General features: G+C 50.1%; 1 protein-coding gene across 1 annotated transcript; it reads right to left on the reverse strand.

The window, feature by feature from the left end:
- Positions 1–406: 406 nt before the first annotated feature.
- LOC131396194 (C-type lectin domain family 18 member A-like) lies at positions 407–14,847 on the reverse strand. Its single transcript, XM_058528262.1, has 13 exons — positions 14,822–14,847; positions 14,412–14,657; positions 13,720–13,811; positions 11,701–11,940; positions 5,760–5,857; positions 5,204–5,325; positions 4,914–5,021; positions 4,198–4,290; positions 3,203–3,309; positions 2,454–2,583; positions 2,052–2,148; positions 1,015–1,106; positions 407–483 (listed from the first exon to the last, which is right to left on the reverse strand). The coding sequence occupies exons 2-13, from the start codon at positions 14,548–14,550 to the stop codon at positions 446–448; spliced, it is 1,356 nt and encodes a 451-aa protein (XP_058384245.1). The 5' UTR covers positions 14,551–14,657; positions 14,822–14,847; the 3' UTR covers positions 407–445.
- Positions 14,848–20,378: the final 5,531 nt, after the last annotated feature.

Here is a 20,378-nt window from a genome sequence, read left to right on the forward strand (position 1 = left end):
GCAGGGAAGCCTCAGGCACCCTCCAGTCTTCCCAGGATCATCCTGGATCGTCTGAATTCCCCTTCAAAACAAGCATTCTCGAGTCTGGCTGATTCATAACTTAGTTTAATCCTTTGTGGGGCACATCCTGGGCAGCAAGGAACCTCCATCTCCCGCAGAGGGTCTGGCCCAGATGGAGGAGAGCGCTCTCTTCTGACCACTGGCCCTGGCTTCTGCCTCAGCACCTAATTGAGGCCCATCTTCCCAATCAAAAGCCAGCTGAGGGGCCCCAGGCTCCCCTCCCCCTATGTCAGGCTCCCTATTGGCTTCACTACAAGTAAGGTCTAAGACCTCTTTGGATGTGAGGCTTGCGGTCCTGGACTGGCCCTTGTTCCAGAAGAGTGGGAAGACAAGCAAGCAGGGCTGGTCCACCCAGGGTCTGGCAGGGAAGATGCCCAGTCGAGCCTCAGGGCCCCGGGTCCCACCGGGAAATGTGCTCCTGAGCTGGAAAGGAAGCAGAACAGAGTGAGGGGCAGTGGCAGCCCAGGCAGTCCTGGGACGGGGACCCTGCTGCACTTGGTTCAGAAGTACCCATGGCCATGGTCCCTCGTGGAGCTCCAGACCCTTCCATCAGGTGCTGCTGGAAGCCAGCTCTGGGCCAGGTTTCACCTCTGCCCCCACCCCCACCCCACAAACATAGTTCATGGGGCTCTAGGGAATTAGGGACACCGGGAACATGACAGTTCCCTAAGTGGCAGCTTTAGTGACAGGAGGAAAGAGACTGTGGAGAAATCCTGGCCAGGCTGCAGTTCCTGCCACTGCATGGATGTGCTGTGTGAAGCTGGGCCCGTGTTGCCTCCTCTGGGCCTCAGGTGCCCGCAGGCACAGCAAGGCCCTGAGCAAAATGTCCTTGGTGGCCCTGTGTGCTTGGACACCCTCTGAGCTTGTGACCTGGATATCCTAGCACCTGGAGTGGGCCAGTGGGTACCCCAGGAGACAGGGACCAGAGGAGGGGAGCCGTGGGAGGGGCCTCACCAAACTGGCAGATGTAACGATTTCGAGTTTTACAGCGTTGGTCGTTCCAGTTGAAGGCGGCCGATGCCTGCAGCTCCACGCAGTTGCCAAACCTACGGGGCCGAATGTCGGGTGCTCAGGGTGGAGGAATGAAGTTAGGAGTCTGGGAGAGGCTGAAATCCTCCACGCAGCAGGCTACCTGTACCTAAGAGACCTAGGTGCCCCCATTCTGCGCATGGGGCTTCTGGGAGCCAGATATCCCCATGCTCCCATGCCCATTCGCCAGACCACTGCAGCCGGGAGGTCTCAGCAAACCCCCTACCTGGGGTACCAACTCCATCTACCCACCACCAGCACTCAGCCACACCGGCCAATGTGGGGGGGTGGGACCTGGAACACACAACCCCACGTCCATCCAGCCTCCAGCTGGGAGAAGGTGTGCCCGGGAGCCTGATCAGCTGACTTCCTCTAGGTGAAGGCCAGGGGCATCGGCCCGGCTGCTGTCAAGGAGGTCAAGGGAGGGCTAGGCAAGGTCTTTGGAGCCCTTGGTGGCCACACAGTTTGACCACCTTCACCCCTGTCACCCCTGCCTTGGGCATTCCTGGGCTTTGAAGACCAGGCCAGGGCCACATAACCAGAAGGCCCTCCACACAGGCTGGCTGGTAGCTGGATGTGTGTGTGAATGGATGCAGGTGGGTGAATAGCTAAAGAATGCTGGAACTGGAGTATTGATACAGGCAGAGGGAGCGTGGTGGGGGGAGGGGTGGATAGATAACGGAGGGATGGAGGGACAGCTGAGGGGACGACGGGACTGGTGGAGGGATGAAGCCTTCTTGGGTTCCTTCTCCTTTATGAGGAGGCCAGGAATGTGCATCACCTCAGCATCATACCCACACCCAGATGTGCCCAGACTTCTTGGGCACCGGGTAAGGCCCAGACCCTCAAAGGGCTCAGCCAGGGAGCAGGCTGGTGGAGGTTCTTCGGTGGTGTCGGGAGGCTCAGCAAACAGGCTCAGGTGAGAAGGTGGGCTCAGGGGAGGGAAGGCACCCCACACTCACCCCTGGTTGTCAGGCTGCCCGAAGGCGAAACTGGTGAAGGACTGGTGCTCCCCGGTGGTCCAGCGGAAGGAGCCCTTAGTGGTCTTGTAGGTGAGCCCTGGGCCACAGCAGCCAAGATTGGCCCCACTCAGAGCCCAGGCTCCCTGCTGAATGCCTGTCCAGCCCCCAGGCCTTAACCCAGCTCTTCCAGACCCCTTGGTGGTTCTCCCTCCCCTCAGCGCTCTCCCCAGGGAAGGGGATCACCAGCCCAACTGCTGACCCATTCTGGGCTCCAAGCCCTCACTACACACACCCTTACTGTCTGCTGGTGAGTGCTCTGGGTTTCCACTGCCCGGATTCCTGGAGCAGTGTGGGGTACCCAGCCCCTGCCCTCACCGCACCCCCACCCAGCCAGGCACTCACCGATCCAGAAGTTTCTGGTCTCAAAGTCGCTGTCGGTCACCTCGTTGGTGGTCTCCAGGCGGCCCAGGTAGAAGGCGAGGATGTCCTGCACTTTCTGGCTCTCAATCTGGGCTAGCACCCCGCCCTTTCCCTGTAACCCCCACTCTGGGTCATGCTGGCAGGGCCCCAGAGCTCAGGCCAGCCCTTCCCGGTCATGGATGTCAAATCTGTGTGCTGGCCGGGCTGTCATCATCCCCACCCCCCCAGCCTCCTGCCTATTAGAGTAGGGGTCCCCCTTCCTCTCCCCTGCCTGCATCTCCTCTTTCTGTGCACAGGGACCCAGGCTGTCAGGGTCCCACCCTCGGAAGTGTTTTGTTTCACCTGCTCAGTGTCTTAAATGCATTTGAATTGGTTGCCAACGTTAGTAAATCGAGAGATGCCAATGAAAATCTGAATTTCTGGTTCTCTCGAAAAATCCCAAGTTCTGGCCTCTCTGAACTCGCATTCCTGCCTGGCAGCCAGCAGCTGGAGCTGACTCAGGATGGCTCCTTAGATGGCAGTTGACTGGGGCCTCATCCCTGGGTCCCTCAGCTCATTAAGTGACCTCCGGGCTTCCACGGGCCTCTGAGTTTGTGACCCCTGCTTTATACTAATGATGAGAGGCAGCTCAAGAGAAGTCGAGGGAACCATCTCTTAGTCCAGGGTCCCCCCATTAAGACCCTTTCTTGAGACCCTGGGGGGTCCCTGAGAAGTCAGGGGTCAGCTGTCACCTGGCATTTCATCTTGGCTCCATAATAGGTGTCTGCCTCCGAAGACACCATGAAGCAGTCTCCGTCAATCCTCAGGTCACAGATGTGGAAGGGAAAGTGCACCTTGGCTGGGGGGAGGGAAGCCTGAGTTCGTGTGTGGAGACCTCAGAATCGTTACCCCTCTGCCCTGCCAGGGAGCTAAGCTCAAGGTACCCCTTCCTCTGGCCACCGGCTCCAAGCTGGAGAGGGGGTGGGGGTCAGTGGTGTGTTAGAAAATGTGTAACAACCAGCTCTCTCTCTAAAAGAAAAATCTATGGAGGGGCCGGCCCAGTGGCGTAGTGGTTAAGTGTGCGCACTCTGCTTTGGCGGCCTGGGGTTCACAGGTTCGGATCCCAGGTGCACATCGACACACCACTTGTCTAAGCCATGCTATGGCAGCGTCCCGTATAAAGTAGAGGAAGATGGGCACGGATGTTAGCCCAGGGCCAATCTTTCTCGGCAAAAAAGAGGAGGATTGGCATCGAATGTTAGCTTAGAGCTGATCTTCCTCACACACACACACACACACACACACACACACACACACACACAAATCTATGGGGGGGCCGGCCTGGTGGCACTGTGGTTAAGTTCGTGCACTCTGCTTCAGTGGCCCAGGGTTTGCGGGTTCGGATTCCAGGCGTGGACCTATGCACCGCTCATCAAGCCATGCTGTGGCAGCACCCCATGTACAAAATAGAGGAAGATGGGCACAGATGTTAGCTCAGGGCTAAGCTTCCTCACCAAAAAATAAAAAAGAAAAACAAACCTATGGTATGTAGCATTTGCTAATCTCTGTGGTGTAAATATCCCCACCATGGTCAATTTCAAGCTACCAATGTGATGTCACTGAATGGGGAGTTGGGAAGAGATTGCGCACAATGGGCTCCTGTGAGCTGGTATGAGTTGGACCCAGCACTCCACAGAGGGGGTCCTGGGAGGGGCCTGACTCATCGGGGCCTTGGGGCAGGACTCACTGGCACACTGGGCTCCCCCATAGCCGACATTGCAGACACAGGAGCACTCTTCTTCCCGGAACTGGCCGTGCACACACTGCACACTGCACCGCACTGCCAGGACGGGGCAAGAGGGGATGGCACTCAGTCTGCAATCCCTGGACGGCATGCTGCCCCCCTCAGGCTGCAGATGTGCAGGGAATGGCCAACCACAGCAAGAACAGGGACAGAACCCATCAGGCCTTCCAACCGCTGCCACCCTTGGCTTCTTTGGTTTGATCTCATTGTAGAGAGAAGCAAATTGGGGTTTGGAAGGTGATCTGCTCATGGCACAGAGCTGGGGAGGGGGCACAGTGGGACAAGAATCCACTTGTGGATCCTAATTCCTCCTCCCACCACCCCAGAGCCTAAGTGGCCAAATCTGATTCCACTTTAAACCCCCTGCACAGCTCAGGGTCTGGCAGACAGTCGGTGCTCAATGAATGCTTGTTGAATGACTATATGCAGTGTGCAGATCAGCAAATACACGGTCAGCACCCTCTGACTCACTCAAGACTCCCTCGAAACCCTCTCAATGAGCGCAACACAGCCCCTGGCCACACCACGCGAGCATGTGTGCGAGCATCCCAGCTCAGTCCCTCCTTACCCCCAGGGGCTGCCTGCGCATGTGCTGGGCCTAGACTTCACTCACTGCGTCCCCCAGGCAGTTGTGATCTGGAACTCCAGGTGCCCCTCACCTTGGCAGTATCTGCCTGTGTAGCCAGGGGGACAGTGGCAGTGGCAGGTGCTGATGTTGAGATGTCCGTGGTTCCGGCAGCTCATGCGACATGGGTTCCTGGGGACCTCTGGTCAGACAAGGAGGGAACTCTGAGGGGGGGTCCCTCCCCAGGCAGGTGCCTCTCTGGGTGCTGAGGCCCAGGGCATCCGGGACAGCCCCTCAGGATGCTGCCACCCTCCTCCAAGGTCACTAGATGAAGCTCTCTTGTACCCAGTGCTCCAGGAGGAGGCAACCGAGTGGGACACTTACCACAGAGCCCGCCTGCATGGTCCCAGGCCTTGAAGCAGCCCGAGATGCTGGCCGTGCAGAGCGAACACCAGGCGCCCTTCTTATAGGGGGCGATTGTCTTGCCGTTTACCTCCCAGTTGCCTCTGTGAGAGCAAGCACCAGAGGGCTGGAAGGGCCTGGCCTTGGGCAAGGCAGGGGCAGGTCTTGCTGCCTGCCCCACTGGCCCCTTCAGCTCCTTCTGGACCAGCCAGGGAGTCAGGGAGCTGGGTGAGACAGGGAGATTTCCCAGGAAAGAAAAGATGACCTCCAAACTCATACTGGCAAATTCCCTGAAAGCAGAGTAGTGCTTCCAGGAAGGGCATCTGAGGAGAAGCTGCATTCTGCATGGCCAGATCGTGGGTGCTGCCCACTTCTCCACTCTCTCCCTTTCCCCCTTCTTCCCTCTTCCAAGGTGCAGACTAAGGTGCAGACCTAGGAGTAAAGGCTTTTGGGGTGTGTGGGTGGGCTTCTCACCCAGGGTGAAAGTATCCCTCCCACCCAGCAGGGGATGGAGGGCAGCTGCCGCGGCGGGGCTTACCCGGGAGAGTAGGCACAGACAAAGGCTTCCATCTCGGCCTGAGCCCCAGAGCAGGGGTGCTGCCCACAGCCCAGCTGGCTCGAGGTGGCCCACACGAGCTGCGGGAGACACAGTGGCTCAGAAACCCTATCACAGGCCACTCCCAGTCTGGGGGCCATCAGCACAGATGATGCTCGTCTGGGGAGGGGGAACACAGGTTTTGCCCCAAACCAGGGAGACAGACAGCTCCCTCACCTCTCTGGGGCTTCAGGAGCAGCAGCTGTGCCAGGCAGGGCTATAAGGATGGGTGGGAATAGTCTAGAAAGGCTTCTTAGGTGGGGAGGTGAGGGTCAGCTGATACCTGAAGGGAGGGGAGATTGTGAATGGGTGGAAGAGAGTGGCAAAAGACAGCCTTGGACGTCAAAGGCCTTGCGATGGATTGCAAAAATGGCCACAACCCTTCACTTCTCCCGGTGGCCCATTCTTTTAAATGTGGCTTTGCAGTTCTTTGCATGAAGAGGACTCACTTTCCCATATCTTGAATCTAGCTGGCCCTGTGACTTGCATTGGCCAACAGAATAAAGCAGAGGTGATATTGAGCTGGTTTTGAAACTAGGCCTCAGGAGAACTTGCAATTTTCACTCACTCTCATGATCTCTCATGCTCAGCCACCACATGAACAAGCCTGCTGAAGGGTGAAAGAGCTCACGGGGCAGAGATGAGCCAGTTGCGGCCACGCTAGACAGCCAGCTCCCCGCCAACCCAGCAGCTGACTGTAGTTGCACAAGCGGGTCCAGCCAAGACCAGAAGAACCTCCCAGCTGAGCCAACCCAATTTGCCCACCTGCAGAATCATAAGATGCTGAATTTTGGGGTAGTGTGTCATGCAGCAAAAGCTAACAGATATAGGTCTTTAACAGTATTCAAAACTTTGATTTAAAGTCTTAGAATCTGTGACAACTTGGAAACAGCACAAATTGTTGATACTCAGGAATAGCTAGGCAAACTCTGGTAGCCACTAAAAATGACAAGTATGAGGTAGGGAGATAAGAACATGGAGTCATATATATGTATCCACCAATTAGAGAATATACATTCTTTTTAGGACTGCATGGAACTTTTGCAAATGTTGACCCCCTCACTAAACCACAAAGCAAGATTCACCAGATACCAAAGAACCAATATCCAGGCCACATTCTATGAATTCCATGCAATAAAATCTAAAGTAAATAATTTAGAAGTAAGGAAAGGAGAAAGCATAGTTTAGAAATGTAAATATACACTCAAAATCAAAGACAACATCATGATGAAAAATAGAAAACAGACCTAAATGACAAGGAAAACACTAAATATCAAAACTTAGGGGATACAGCTAACGAAGTTTAGAGGGAAATTTATAGCTTTAAATGCATAGAGCAGAAATGAAAAAAGACAAAATTAATGAGCTAAGAACCCATATCAAGAATATAAAAAAGAATAATAAACCAAATAAAGGAGAAGAAAGAAAATAATAAAAATAAGAGCAGAAATTAATAAAAAGAATAAAAACAAAAAGCTAATTTGTTAAAATAGACACAGCTTTGGGAAGATTGGTAAAGAATAAAAGAGAGAAGGCACAAATTAAGTTGGGAATTGTAAAAGGACATAGCTACAGACACAGTAAGTATTTTTAAAATCTGTTTAATTTTAGTTTTAAATCTCTATTAAATAATGAACAATTATAAAGTTTGACTTTAAGTTTTCTCACTGTCACCATCTACCTGCCATTTTATTGTACAGATTCAGGAGCTTATATTACATTTGTAATTGAATGTTAATGAAAAACAAGCCAGCAACCCATTTTTTTTTTTTTTTTACCAATTCATTTTTTAGAATCTGAACGACTGAGTTCCAAAAGTAAATATAATGAATGGGATAGTCTATGTATAATCAACTCATAAAATAAACTGCAAGAAATTAAAAGAAAAGAACAATTATGACCAATAAATTGGAAAACATAAAAGGGACAATTTCCTAGAAAATAGAGGCTTGGCAAAACTGTCTCAAGAAGAAATAGAAAATCCAATGACCTATGACCATTTCTAAAATTTGAATCAGTAGTTAAAATCCACGCATACATACACATACACATAAAACAAACAACTGAAAAATAGAACGAGGCCCAAATAGTTTTATAGGAGAGTTATAGCAAATGTTACAGAAACTATTCCAGGAAGTAGAAAATGAGGCAAAGCTTCCAACCTACTTTATGAGGTCAGTATAGCATTGCTATAACTCAGCTAGGGCAGTATGAGAAAAGAAAATCAGAGGTCAATTTCACCATCAAATAATATTTAGCAAACCAAATCCAGCAATGAATTAAAAACAACAACAACACACCGCACATCCCTCCATCACATTATTTCACATCACATGACATGCTAAGTAGGTAGATATTTAAAATATTTAACAACCGGTAGGCATGGGTGCTTGCCAATCAGAACAGATGCTGGGCTGGAGCAGGATCCTGGATACCCACCACTGTGACAGGTAGTCACCCTTTGGTTCTAGATCATAGGAAAGATCCCAGGTGTCCCTGTGAAGAGGCTAGGCCAGTGGCATTCTGGGAACTTGGGATAGCAACTGTTTACTAATACATAAGTATTTTAGCGTTTGAATAACTTATAGCGTATGGTGCATAAATAAATTACAGCCCTGCAGGTAGGAAGGCAAGGAAGAGTTAACATTTAAAAATATATATTAATGTTGGTATTGAGATTATGTTTTTTAAAAAGAGCCATCTTTTAGACATATATACTTATGGATAAAATTATATGATGTCTGAAATTTGTTTAAAAATAATATGGGAGGAGAGGGAAGTAGGTAAGGAAACAATGAGCTACAAAACCATGAGTTGAAAATTGTTGAAGGTGAGTGATGGGTATGTGGGGGTTCATTAAATCATTCTGATCGCTTTGTATATGTTTGAAATTTAATAAAACATTTAAAATGTGTGACCAGGAAGATCTAGTGTCATGTAACAGCTTTGCACACACACACAAAATTTATTCATGTATTTCATTACTTTAGTAATTAAGGAAAAACCATATGATTATTTCAATAGATGCAGAAAAAGTATTTAATAAAACACAAGACCTATTTATGATTTAAAAAATCCTTAACAGGGGCCAGCCCGGTGGCGCAAGCGGTTAAGTGCGCACGCTCCGCTGTGGTGGTCCGGGGTTCACCAGTTTGGATCCCAGGCATGCACCGGCGCACTGCTTGGCAAGCCATGCTGTGGTGGCGTCCCATATAAAGTGGAGGAAGATGGGCACAGATGTTAGCCCAGGGCCAGTCTTCCTCAGCTAAAAAAAAGAGGAGGATTGGCAGACTTCCTTAGCTAAATAAAAAGAGGAGGATTGGCAGATGTTAGCAGAGGGCTGATCTCCTCACAAAAAAAAAAAGTTGTCTTTGGGCCGGCCCCGTGGCTTAGTGGTTAAGTGCACGTGCTCTGCTGCTGGTGGCCTGGGTTCGGATCCCGGGCGCGCACCGACACACCACTTCTCCGGCCATGCTGAGGCCGCGTCCCACATACAGCAACTAGAAGGATGTGCAACTATGACATACAACTATCTACTGGGGCTTTGGGGGAAAAATAAATAAATAAAATTATTTTTAAAAAATCCTTAACAAACTTGGATTATGGATTAGAAAGAAATGTCTATAATCTGATAGAGGCTATTTATGAAATTCATATAAAAGAATCAGGAGTCAAAAAATTTTTGAACAATAATAATAATATGATGGATTTTCCCGTCAAAACCTTTTTAAAAAAATTTTTTTGCCCCCCAAAGCCCCAGTAGATAGTTGTACGTCATAGTTGCACATCCTTCTAGTTGCTGTATGTGGGACGCGGCCTCAGCATGGCCGGAGAAGCGGTGCGTTGTTGCGCGCCCGGGATCCGAACCCGGGCCGCCAGTAGCGGAGCACGCGCACTTAACTGCTAAGCCACGGGGCAGCCCTCAAAACTTTTTATAAAACCATAATAATTAAAACACAGTTTGGGCAGGGATACAAAAAAAAAAAAGATCAACAGAATAGAACAGAGAATTCAACAACAGACCCATGCGGCTATGTGAGCTGGGTATATGACTGAGGTGGCATCATGAGTCAGCGGAGAAGGGATTCAGTACTCAATACAGTGTGCCCATGTGGAAAAAGGGAAATCCTACGTCACCATGCACAAAAAACTCCAGGTGGCTTAATGACTTCAATATGAAAAAGGAAAACATCTAAACTTTGGAAGAAAATATAGGAAGACTACCTTTCTGATGTCAGAGTAGAAAAATATTTCTTAAACATGATACAACAAATGGATGAACTATAAAGAAAAAACTCAAGAAAATGGATTCCCTTAATATTAAGATCTTCTAAAGATTTATCTTATAAAAGATAACATAAAGAAAAAATACAGGGCCGGCCCCGTGGCTTAGCGGTTATGTGTGCGCGCTCCGCTGCTGGCGGCTCGGGTTGGGATCCCGGCGCACACCAACACACCGCTTCTCCGGCCATGCTGAGGCTGCGTCCCACATACAGCAACTAGAAGGATGTGCAGCTATGACATACAACTATCTACTGGGGCTTTGGGGGGAAAATAAATAAATAAATAAAAATAAGAAAAAATACAAGCCCTATGCTAGAAAAAGGTATTTGCAATCCAGATGACCAAGAAAAAGTATAAAGCATATAGAAAGGATGCTTATGAATTAATCAGGAAAAGACACAATGAACAGGCAATTAACAGAATAGCAAATATGCTGAGTCTCACAGGTAATCAGGGAAATGCAAATTAAAAACAGAGTGAGGTGGCATTTCGCAGCATTGAATTGGAAAAATTAAGGAACTTGACAACGTAGGGAAAGTGGCGGGAATACAGTTGGCACCATCACTTTGGCAATAGCTAGTAAGGTTGTAGCTGCGAGCTCTCCGTGACCCAGCCATTCCCCTTCCAAGTGTGTCCTAGAGAAACTCTGGACACATATGTGCAAGACGACCTGAACTAGGATCTGTGCTTGCAGTTGGGCTTGTAATAGTAAAAAAGTGGAAATAACCTAGATGCCCGTAAATGGTGGCTTATTCATAGTGAATCACCCATGTGTATCTGGATCAATGCAAGAAAATCCTATAAACCTGGTCTGGAGCGAGAAACACAAATGCAAAAGGAGACGTCAGAGAGAGAACACATGCAGGATTTAATAACACACAACTCACCTGCACATGTAGAAAAGGTGTCAGAACACTTTCATGTATACTACAGGTATTAAAACATGCTTGGGATTTTGCCTGTGTTTTTCAGTGCTGTACCCCGGCATCTAGACAATGCCAGGTATATAGAAGACACTCAACAAAGATTTGTTGAGTGGAAAAAAAAGGGAACATGCTTGGGAGTGATCCACCGGGACTTCAAGAAGGTTACTCTGGGGAGGGATAGAGGAAAGGGCAGGAGTAGGGCTTTAGTTGAGTTTTGTGGTTTGATTTTTTTTTCCCAAGAGATGAGAAACAAAGTTAATATTTTCTTTCTTTTTTTTTTTTGTTGTTGTTGTTGTTTTTTGCTGAGGAAGACTGGCCCTGAGCTAACATCCGTGCCCATCTTCCTCCACTTTATATGGGGCACCACCACAGCATGGCCTAACAAGCGGTGCCTCGGTGCACGCCTGGGATCCAGACCCAGGCCGCCAACAGCGGAGCACACGCACTTAACCGCTACAGCAGGGGGCCTGCCCCCAACATTTTCTAAATCTAGGTAGTGGGGTAAGAGGGAGTCTGTTATTTGAGTTACATTTGAAATATTTCATATTTAAAGCTGAAAAAAAGTAAAACTAAACAAATCGGAGAAGAAGCAACCACCAATTTTAGGACAAACTGTAGCCCTCTGAGCTGACCCCAGGGGCCCAGGGGCCTGGCAGCCGGTACCCTGGTCTCACCTGAGTGTAGTGGGTGCAGGTGGCGTTGCGGGCACACTCTGCTGCTGCATGGCTGTACCGCTGCCCCTCTGCGAACCACAAGCCCACCACGTGGACAAAGGACGCTGAGCCCACCGGCAGCAGCTGCACGTTCCAGCCCACTTGCGGGGCGGCCCAGGGAGCCGACACCGGGCTTGGGGCCGGGGCACCACAGAGGGCCGCCCTGGCCTGAGCCCACTGGGCCAGGCTCTCGCTCCAGTCCTGGGGGCGGCACAAACAGGGCATCAGCAGGGGGCCTCTGGGCCAGGCCTTAGTGATCCCATTCCCCCACGGGGTGCCGGGTCATGCAGAGAGCACTGGATCAGGAGTCCTGGGTGGCCGCTTGACCTCTCTGAGCTGGTTTCACCCACTTTACCAGGGCCAGGGAGGGTCAGACAGGACCTGCGAGAAGCTCTCCAAGATGTGATGGAAAAAGCACCTACAGTGTCTGGACTCCTGACCGAGAGCCTGGCTCCACCCAAGACAGAGTCTCCATCCTCCTGACTCCTGTGTGGGCACCCTCAGGTCCTGCCCAGGGCACCACGCCCCCGAGGGGGACAGGTGTTCCTGAGGAGTAGTGCCAGCCCAGGCGATAGGATGGGCTTCTGCCGTAATTTTTTCCATCTGGTAATGTGAGCCCCGGGCAGTTCTGTACTGCCGAACTGGTTTTGTGTTTGCTGTTAGGTACAACTGGCCCTGGCGATTGTGAGAAATTGCTCTACTTAGCTTCCCTTCTTCAATGCAAAAAGTTGCAGCAGCCATGTCGCTGTATCCTATTCCCCCGCCTTGGAGTGTGTAGGGGCACCAACAGGGAAACAGGACCACAGAGGGTGTGAGAGGTCTCCAGGGCCTCAGTGCTTTGGCCCCAGCGAGCACAGTTCTCTGGAGCTGGCCTAATCTGCTCTCCCAACCCACACACCAGCTGACCTCCCCATCACCCCCCACAACAGTCCCCCCTCCTCTGAAATGAAGGGCTCTGCAATCAGGATGACATGTGTCCCCCCATGGCCACGCCCTGGTCCAGTCCACCCACCTAATTCCAGCTGTGTAGGGCCAAAGCCGTGGGTATGAAGGAGGCTGAGTGGTGGGGCACCACTTGTATCTTTTATGAAATGTAGTTTTCTCAGACTTTGGCAACAGGGCCATGAAAAGCATAGACACTGCTGACCAGCTGATGGGGAGCACCCCACACCAGGTGCTAGGGCTGGGTGTGCGGGGAGCAGGGCATGGGAGCCAGGACCCGGGCCTGTGAGGGGCAGAGCTGCTGCAGAGCAGGGAAAGGGGGAGAAGCGACCCCCGCCCGCCCCACCCCCACCTCCTGGGAAACTGACCTCCGAGCGCTCAAGGTCGCCATCGCGGCACCAGCCTCGGAGGAGTTTATGGGAGGCAGCCATGGGGAACCCTGCCCGCCCCCACTCTGTCCTGCCCTCACTCCTTGGCCTGTTAACATGGGCTGGCACAGCTGGGATCCCACGCTATGGGGACAGTGTTTCTGGGCCCCAGGATGATACCTCCAACCCCGAAGTTCCATTTGGGGTGATGGGAAACCCTACACCCCCTTCCCTGGCCCCCGGTGAACGAGTGGGGAACTCGAAGGGGCCCCTCCTAGTGGCCGAGACAAACCCATGAAGAAGCACTGGGTCCTGGTCACAAATAAGCCCCTGCCTCCAGCAGGATGCTTCTCCCTCCCAGTCCCCTGCCCCTCTGATCCTGCTGGGACTCCTTTGTGAAGCTCCCCTTTTCTGCCAGCTCCTTCCATGTCTCCTGGTCTCCAGGGCAACGGGATGGGATGCGAGGAAAAGCCAAAGGACTGACCCTCTGAGGAGCAGAAAGCTGCAGAGCCCCCAGCAACCAGGCATGTGCCCCTCAGTGGGCAAGGTGACTGGCTGCCCCTCCTGCCCTGTCCAGGTGGAAGGGCGCCTGGCACCGGCCTGGCCTCCCGAGCCCTCTTCAGGGTTGCCCCTCCAGCCGCCCCTCAGCGACCCGGGTTTGGGTACTCACCATTCTCTGCATGTTGGCCGCAGGGGGGTGGACCCGGCTGCGCAGGCGGTTGTGCAGGGAGAGGAGCAGGAAACTCTCCTTCCTGCTCAGGGCTGGGGCAGGGACAAGGTCAGGCCGCCTGAGCAGCAGGACCCGGGCTCACCCCGGGGTGATGGGTGGGGGTCACCATGGCAATGTGAGAGTGCAACCCTGCCCTTAGGAAACAAGACCTAGGATGGGACAGGAGGATGGTGGGTGTGTGGGGGAGGGCCAGGAGCAGAGGGCTGGGAGTCCTGAGAGGTGGAGAAAGTGGGGATTGGAGAGAGACTGAGGTATAGAGGAGTGCTTGTGCTGAGAGCTGGGGGTGGGGGCTGGGGGCTGAGTGTGAGGAGGGAGCCAGCCCTGGGCTGGCAGCAGCCCCCTGGCTGGGGCTCCTCTTGGCCACTGAGTCTCTCCTGGGGCCCCAGCTGCAGGCTCTGGGCCAATATTCCTGCTTGACCCCCAAGCCTGGGTCCAATCCCCTTCATTCTTCCTCCTCCCCAGCCCCAGCCTCCCCCATCCATCTAGGGCCCCTGGACTGTCTGAGAGTTGCTCTCTAAACCACAGCAGCATGCCCAGGGCTCAGGCCTGGGAACTGGCTTCCAGAAGCCCCCAGTACCCCTATGCAGAGCTCATAGCTCCTCCGCCTCTTTCCTCACGCAGGTGCTCCTTACCTCCGGGCACGGGAGCCTGCTCTTGCTGCAGCTGGAGTGACCGCATCTCTGCCCAGGCCATGCCAAGGAGAGCCAGAAGCATGAGCAGGAGGCCAGGCCGGCGGCCCCTCAGCCCAGCAGAAGGCTCGGACAGAAGCATGGGCCTGTTGAGTGCTCCAGGCGCGGCCTGGCTCAGCCGTCCAGCTCCGTCCAGCTCGCTTCCCAGGCTGGATGGAGCTATTCTCAATCTCCAGGAGGCAGGCTGGGCTGGCAGACAAAAGGGGGAGGTTGTGAGTAATCAGTGTGTCCAAACAGCCTCCCTTTGGCGCTGGCATGAAAAGGGACAGACAGCTAGCTCCAATCCTGGGGCTCCCACCCTCCTCTGGCCACTGGCCTGGCCAGCCCTCCCTGCCGACAGCCGACCAACCTACCGAGTGGTGCGCACTGACCCTGTGGCCTCTGCTAATCATTGCAGGATTATTACAGCCCTTGGGGAGCCTTTGGAGACCCCCCTGATTGGCCCGCAGACATTCCAGGGCTGTGGATTAACGAATGATGGCCGTGCCTAGGCTGGGACAGTGTCCTCTGGGCCCATCGGCAGCTTCCACTCCCAGCCCCAGGCCCCAGCTCATGCCATGTGCCCTGCGGGCGGGCAGGAACTGGGCAAGACCCAGGGGAGTTCTTTCCTTTCTTGGGAAGTTCCTCCCAACCCCCAGCCATGAATTAAACGTAGGCAGGTGGTAACCACACACCAGACAGGGGCCACCGGTGGGTTTGTAGGGGAGTGGGCTGAGGCTGCACCTGCAGGAGGAAAAGGGTGACTTAGGACAGTTTGTCTGAGCAGTGTAAGGGGCTGGGCCCCAGCCCTGGTGCCCTCTACCCCCACCCACGTGACTGCAGGCCAGGAGAGGGCAAGGCGAGCCAGTGGGGAGGAGAGCACGTGATGCCCTTGGCTGACTCAGTCCTGCTGGGAACAAGTCAGCCTCTAGACAAACAGCCGGTGTAGCAGTGAATTGCCATGATGCTCTGGGGCCTGGCAGCGGCCTATGCAATCCCACCAGAATTAGTTGAAGCAGATCTCCACCCCGGCCCACATTTCTTAGAAAATAAAAGGCTGTGCTGCAGGCCATAGCTAAATGCCCACATTCCCCTCAGGGCAGATCAAAGGTTATTCAGCCATCCCAAAGGACAGCCTTGCAAGCCAGCTACTTCCTCTTTCTGGAGTTTGTGTGACCCCTGACCCCTAGGCCAGCACCCTCTCAGAGCCAGGTGTCAACTCCCTGGAAGTTCTGCTGAGAAGCAAGTGGGCTTGGCTTTCCCAGGAGAAACACTGATGGACTATGGATATCATCATGGGTATTGCAGAGTGGGGGCAGGGCCAGGCACAAGGACCCCCAAACCAGCCTGGAGTTGTGTGTCCCCCCATAATACCCAGGGCCTCAAGAGTTTCTTCTCTCTCAAAGGGATGACCAGACAACCTCAAATTCACCCCTTCTGGATCCCAGCAATGCTTAATAATAGCGACTTTTTTCCCACAGAGCTTACAAAGCACGTTCACATATGTGAGTTCATTTAATTGTTGCAACAACCCTGTGCAGTAGCAGATGCAGTGCCCATGTTGTAGATGAGGAAGCTGGGCTCACTGTGTCTACAGGACTTGCCCCAGGTCACCCAGTGAGCACATGATATATCCTGGCTAATCCAGGGTCTGTCTTCACATTCCCAGACACTGGTGCAGATCTGCTTTAATTCACACTGTGGCCCTTTCAGTTCAATTCCCACAGCCTGCTCTACGGCAGGTAACAAAAGACCCAATTCCCGCTCCTGGATTTTGAAGATAAATGTGGCTAGTCTTCCCATGTAGCACAATGCCAGGCACTTGGCACAGGTAGGAGGAAAATATATTTTGGGGCCTGGGGTGGAGCGACTTTTGAGGGGCCCTGGCTCACTGAAAGAGGAGGCCAGGGTGAGTCCCACTTCAGGAGTCAGAAGAGGAGGAGCTGAGCGGATAAAAACACCAGACCAGACCTCTGAAGGCCTAGGTTCTAACCAAGGTGCTCTGTGTGACCCTGGGATTGTCACTTCCACCCCTGGGCCTCAATATCCAATGGTGTAAAGCAGGGATGACAACCTCTGCTGGACTTCCTAACCAGGGCATTGCACCTTGGTTTTTGTGATATTTCCTCCTGGGTCCAGACTAGCAACACATAAAAAGGATTAAAACACCATGACCAGGTAGGATTTATTCCAGGAATGCAAGGTTGATCTAACATTTAAACATCAATTAACGAAATACACTATAGAACAAAAGACAAAACCCACATGATCATGTCAAAGACACAGAAAAAGCATTTGATAAAATCTCAAACCTACTCCTTAGGAAAATTCTCAACAAACTAAGAACAGAAACGAAATTCCTCATCCTGATAAAGGGCCCCTGTTATGGGCTGAATTGCATCCCCCCCAAATTCGTATATTGAAGTACTAATCCCGGTACCTCAGAATGTGACTACATTTGGAGATAGAGTCTTTAAAGAGGTAATTAAGGTTAAAGGAGGTCATTGGGGTGGGCCCTAACCCAATATGACTGGTGCCCTTAGAAGAAGAGCAGATTAGCACCCACATACACACAGAGAGAAGACCATGTGAAGACATAGAGAGAAGATGGGCATCTGTAAGCCTAGGAGAGAGACCCTCAGAGGAAACCAACAATGTTAACACGTTGATCTTGGCTTTCTCGCCCCCATAACTGTGAGTAAATAAATTTCTGTTGTTTAAGCTCCCCAATCTGTGGTACCTTGTTACGGCAGCCCTAGAAAACTAATACAGCCCCTATGAAAACCCTACAGCTAACACCATACTTAAGGGTGAAAGACTAAATGCTTTCCCCACTAAGATCAGAAACAAGGCCAGATGTCTACTCTCACCACTTCTACTTGACACTGCACTGTTGAAAATGCAATTAGTGCAATAAGGCAAGAAAAACGAATTAAAGGCATCCAGATTGCAAAGGAAGAAGTAAAACTGTCTTTAGTTGCAAATGATATGATCCTATATGTAGAAAATCCTAACAAATGTTTTAAAAAACCCTACTAGAACAAAGGTCTCTGGATACAAAGTAAATATACAAAAACTAATTGTATTTCTATAAACTAGCAATGAACAATCCGAAAATGAAATTGAGAAAACAATTTCATTCACAATGGCATCAGAAAGAATAAAACCTGAACACAGAAGACTATAAAACATTGCTGAGCGGAATTAAAGAAAATCTAACTAAATGGAGAGACATTCCACTTTCATGGATTGGAAGACTCACTATTGTTAAGATGGCAATTATTCCCAGATTCATCTACTGATTCGATGCAATCCTATCAAAATCCTACAGCCTTCTTTTTCTTTCCTTAAAGAAAGCAGAAGTGGATCCTAAAATGTATATGGAAAAGCAAAGGTATTAGAAATAACCAAAACAATTTTGAAAAAGAAAAAATTGGAGGGGCCGACCCTGTGGCTTAGCGGATAAGTGCGCGCGCTCCGCTGCTGGCGGCCCGGGTTCGGATCCCGGGCGCGCACCACTTCTCCGGCCGTGCTGGGGCCGTGTCCCACATGCAGCAACTAGGAAGATGTGCAGCTATGACATACAACTATCTACTGGGGCTTTGGGGGGAAAAAAATAAATAAATAAAATCTTTAAAAAAAAAAGAAAAAGAAAAAAAGAAAAAATTGGAAAACTTATACTACCTGATTTCAAAAGTTGCTATGAAACTCAAATAATCACAACTATATGGTATGGAGAAAAGATAGACATATAGATCAAAGGAACAGAATAGTCCAGAAAGAAACAGTTAAATTTATGGTCAATTGATTTTTGACAAAGGTGCCAAGACAATTCCATGGGGAAAGATAATCTTTTCAACAAGTGGCGCTGGGACAGTTGGATATCCACGTGCAAAAACGTGAATTTACACAGTTACTTCATACCATACACAAAATAAATTTCAAATGGATCATAGATGAGAGCTAGAACTATAAAAGATCTAGGAAAAAAAATAGGAGAAAATCTTTGTGACCTTGGGTTAGGCAAAGATTTCTTAGATACGACACCAAAAACACAATTAATAAAATGAAAAATTGATAAAATGGATTTAATAAAGATTAAAACCTTTTGGCTTTCAAAAGACACAATTATGAAAATGAAAAGACAAGCCATACACTGAGAGAATATGTTTACAAATCATATATCTCATAAAGAACTCTTTTTTTTGTTTTTTAAATTTTATTTATTTATTTTTTCCCCCAAAGCCCCAGTAGATAGCTGCACGCCATAGCTGCACATCCTTCTAGTTGCTGCATGTGGGACGCAGCCCCAGCACCGCCGGAGAAGCAGTGCGTCGGTGCGCGCCCGGGATCCGAACCCGGGCTGCCAGCAGCGGAGAGCACACACCCAGCCGCTAAGCCACGGGGCCGGCCCTCATAAAGAACTCTTAACAACTAAATAATGAAAAGACAAACAACTAATTAAAAAATGGGCAAAATGAAAGCCAGCCCTGACGGCCTAGTGCTTAAAGTTCGGCGCACTCCTCTTCAGCAGCCTGAGCCAGGTTCCCGGGCAGAGAACCACACCACTTGCCTGTCAGTAGCCATGCTGTGATGGTGGCTCACACAGAATAACTTAAAACTATACACAACTATGTACTGCGGCTTTGGAGGGGAAAAAGGAAGAAAAAAAGGAGGAAGATTGGCAACAGATGTTAGCTTAGGGCAAATCTTCCCCTGCAAAAAAAAAAAATGGGCAAAAGATTTTAATAGACATTTCATAAAAAAGATATATGAATGGAGAAGCAGCACACAAAAAGATGCTAAACATCATTAGTTCTAAGGAAATGAAAATTAAAACCACAATGAGATACCATTACATATCCAGTAGAATGACTTCAGTCCAAAAAATGGATAATACCAAGTTTTAGGAAGATGTGGTGAAATTGGAACCTGCATATATTGCTGGTGGCAATGTAAAATTATACAACCACTTTGGAAAATGGTTTGGCAGTTTCTTAAAAAGTTACATACATACATACCATAAACCCCAGAAATTCTACTTCTAGTTATCTGCCCAAGAGAAATAGAGACACATGTCCACACAAAGACTTGTACACAAATGACTGTAGTAGCATAATTCATAATAGGCAAAAGCTGGAAACAACCCAAATGTCCATATTGAAATGTTGAACCGACAAACTGTGGTATATCCATATGAGAGAATATTGTTCAGCAATAAACAGGAACAAATTTTTTTCCAGCTTTATTGAGATGTAATTGACATACAAAAGAACAAACTTTTAATTCATGCTACCACATGGACAAATTTCAAGTGCTTAAGTGAATGAAGTCACACAAAAGATGATATATTGTATGATACCACTTATAGCAAATATCTAGAAAGGGAAATCCCTAGAGGCAGAAAGCAGATAAGTGGTTGTCTGGGGCTGGGGATAGGAGAGGGGCTGACTATAAAAATGCACGAGAGGGGCTAGCCCGGTGGCCCAAGCGGTTAAGTGCGCGTGCTCCGCTGTGGTGGCCCGGGGTTCGCCGGTTCAGATCCTGGCACGCACCGACGCACCGCTTGTCAGGCCATGCTGTGGTGCCGTCCCATATAAAGTGGAGGAAGATGGGCACAGATGTTAGCCCAGGGCAAGTCTTCCTCAGCAAAAAAAAAGAGGAGAATTGGCAGATGTTAGCACAGGGCTGATCTCACAAAAAAAAAAAAAATGCATGAGAGAACTTTTTGGGGTGACAAAAATGTTCTAAATCTGGACTGTGGTGATGATTACACAAATGTGTAAATTGACTAAAAATCATTCACCTGTACATACACAATGGCTGAAGTTCATGGCATGTACAATATATCCCAATGAAGCTGTTTAAAAAACAAACAGTAGAAAACACTATCCAACTCATTTTACGAGTCCAGCATTACACTGATATCAA

The sequence above is a fragment of the Diceros bicornis genome, chromosome 32 (genome assembly GCF_020826845.1).
Source record: "Diceros bicornis minor isolate mBicDic1 chromosome 32, mDicBic1.mat.cur, whole genome shotgun sequence".
NCBI lineage: Eukaryota > Metazoa > Chordata > Mammalia > Perissodactyla > Rhinocerotidae > Diceros > Diceros bicornis.

Coding starts and splice junctions, on each gene's coding strand:
- LOC131396194 (XM_058528262.1), bottom strand. CDS start 14,550: ATGCTTCTGTCCGAGCCTTCTGCTGGGCTGAGGGGCCGCCGGCCTGGC. Junction 11,941..13,719: donor CGGCCAACATGCAGAGAATG/GTGAGTACCCAA, acceptor TGCCGCCCCCAG/GACTGGAGCGAGAGCCTGGC. Junction 5,326..5,759: donor GTCTGTGCCTACTCTCCCGG/GTAAGCCCCGCC, acceptor TTGCTCTCACAG/AGGCAACTGGGAGGTAAACG.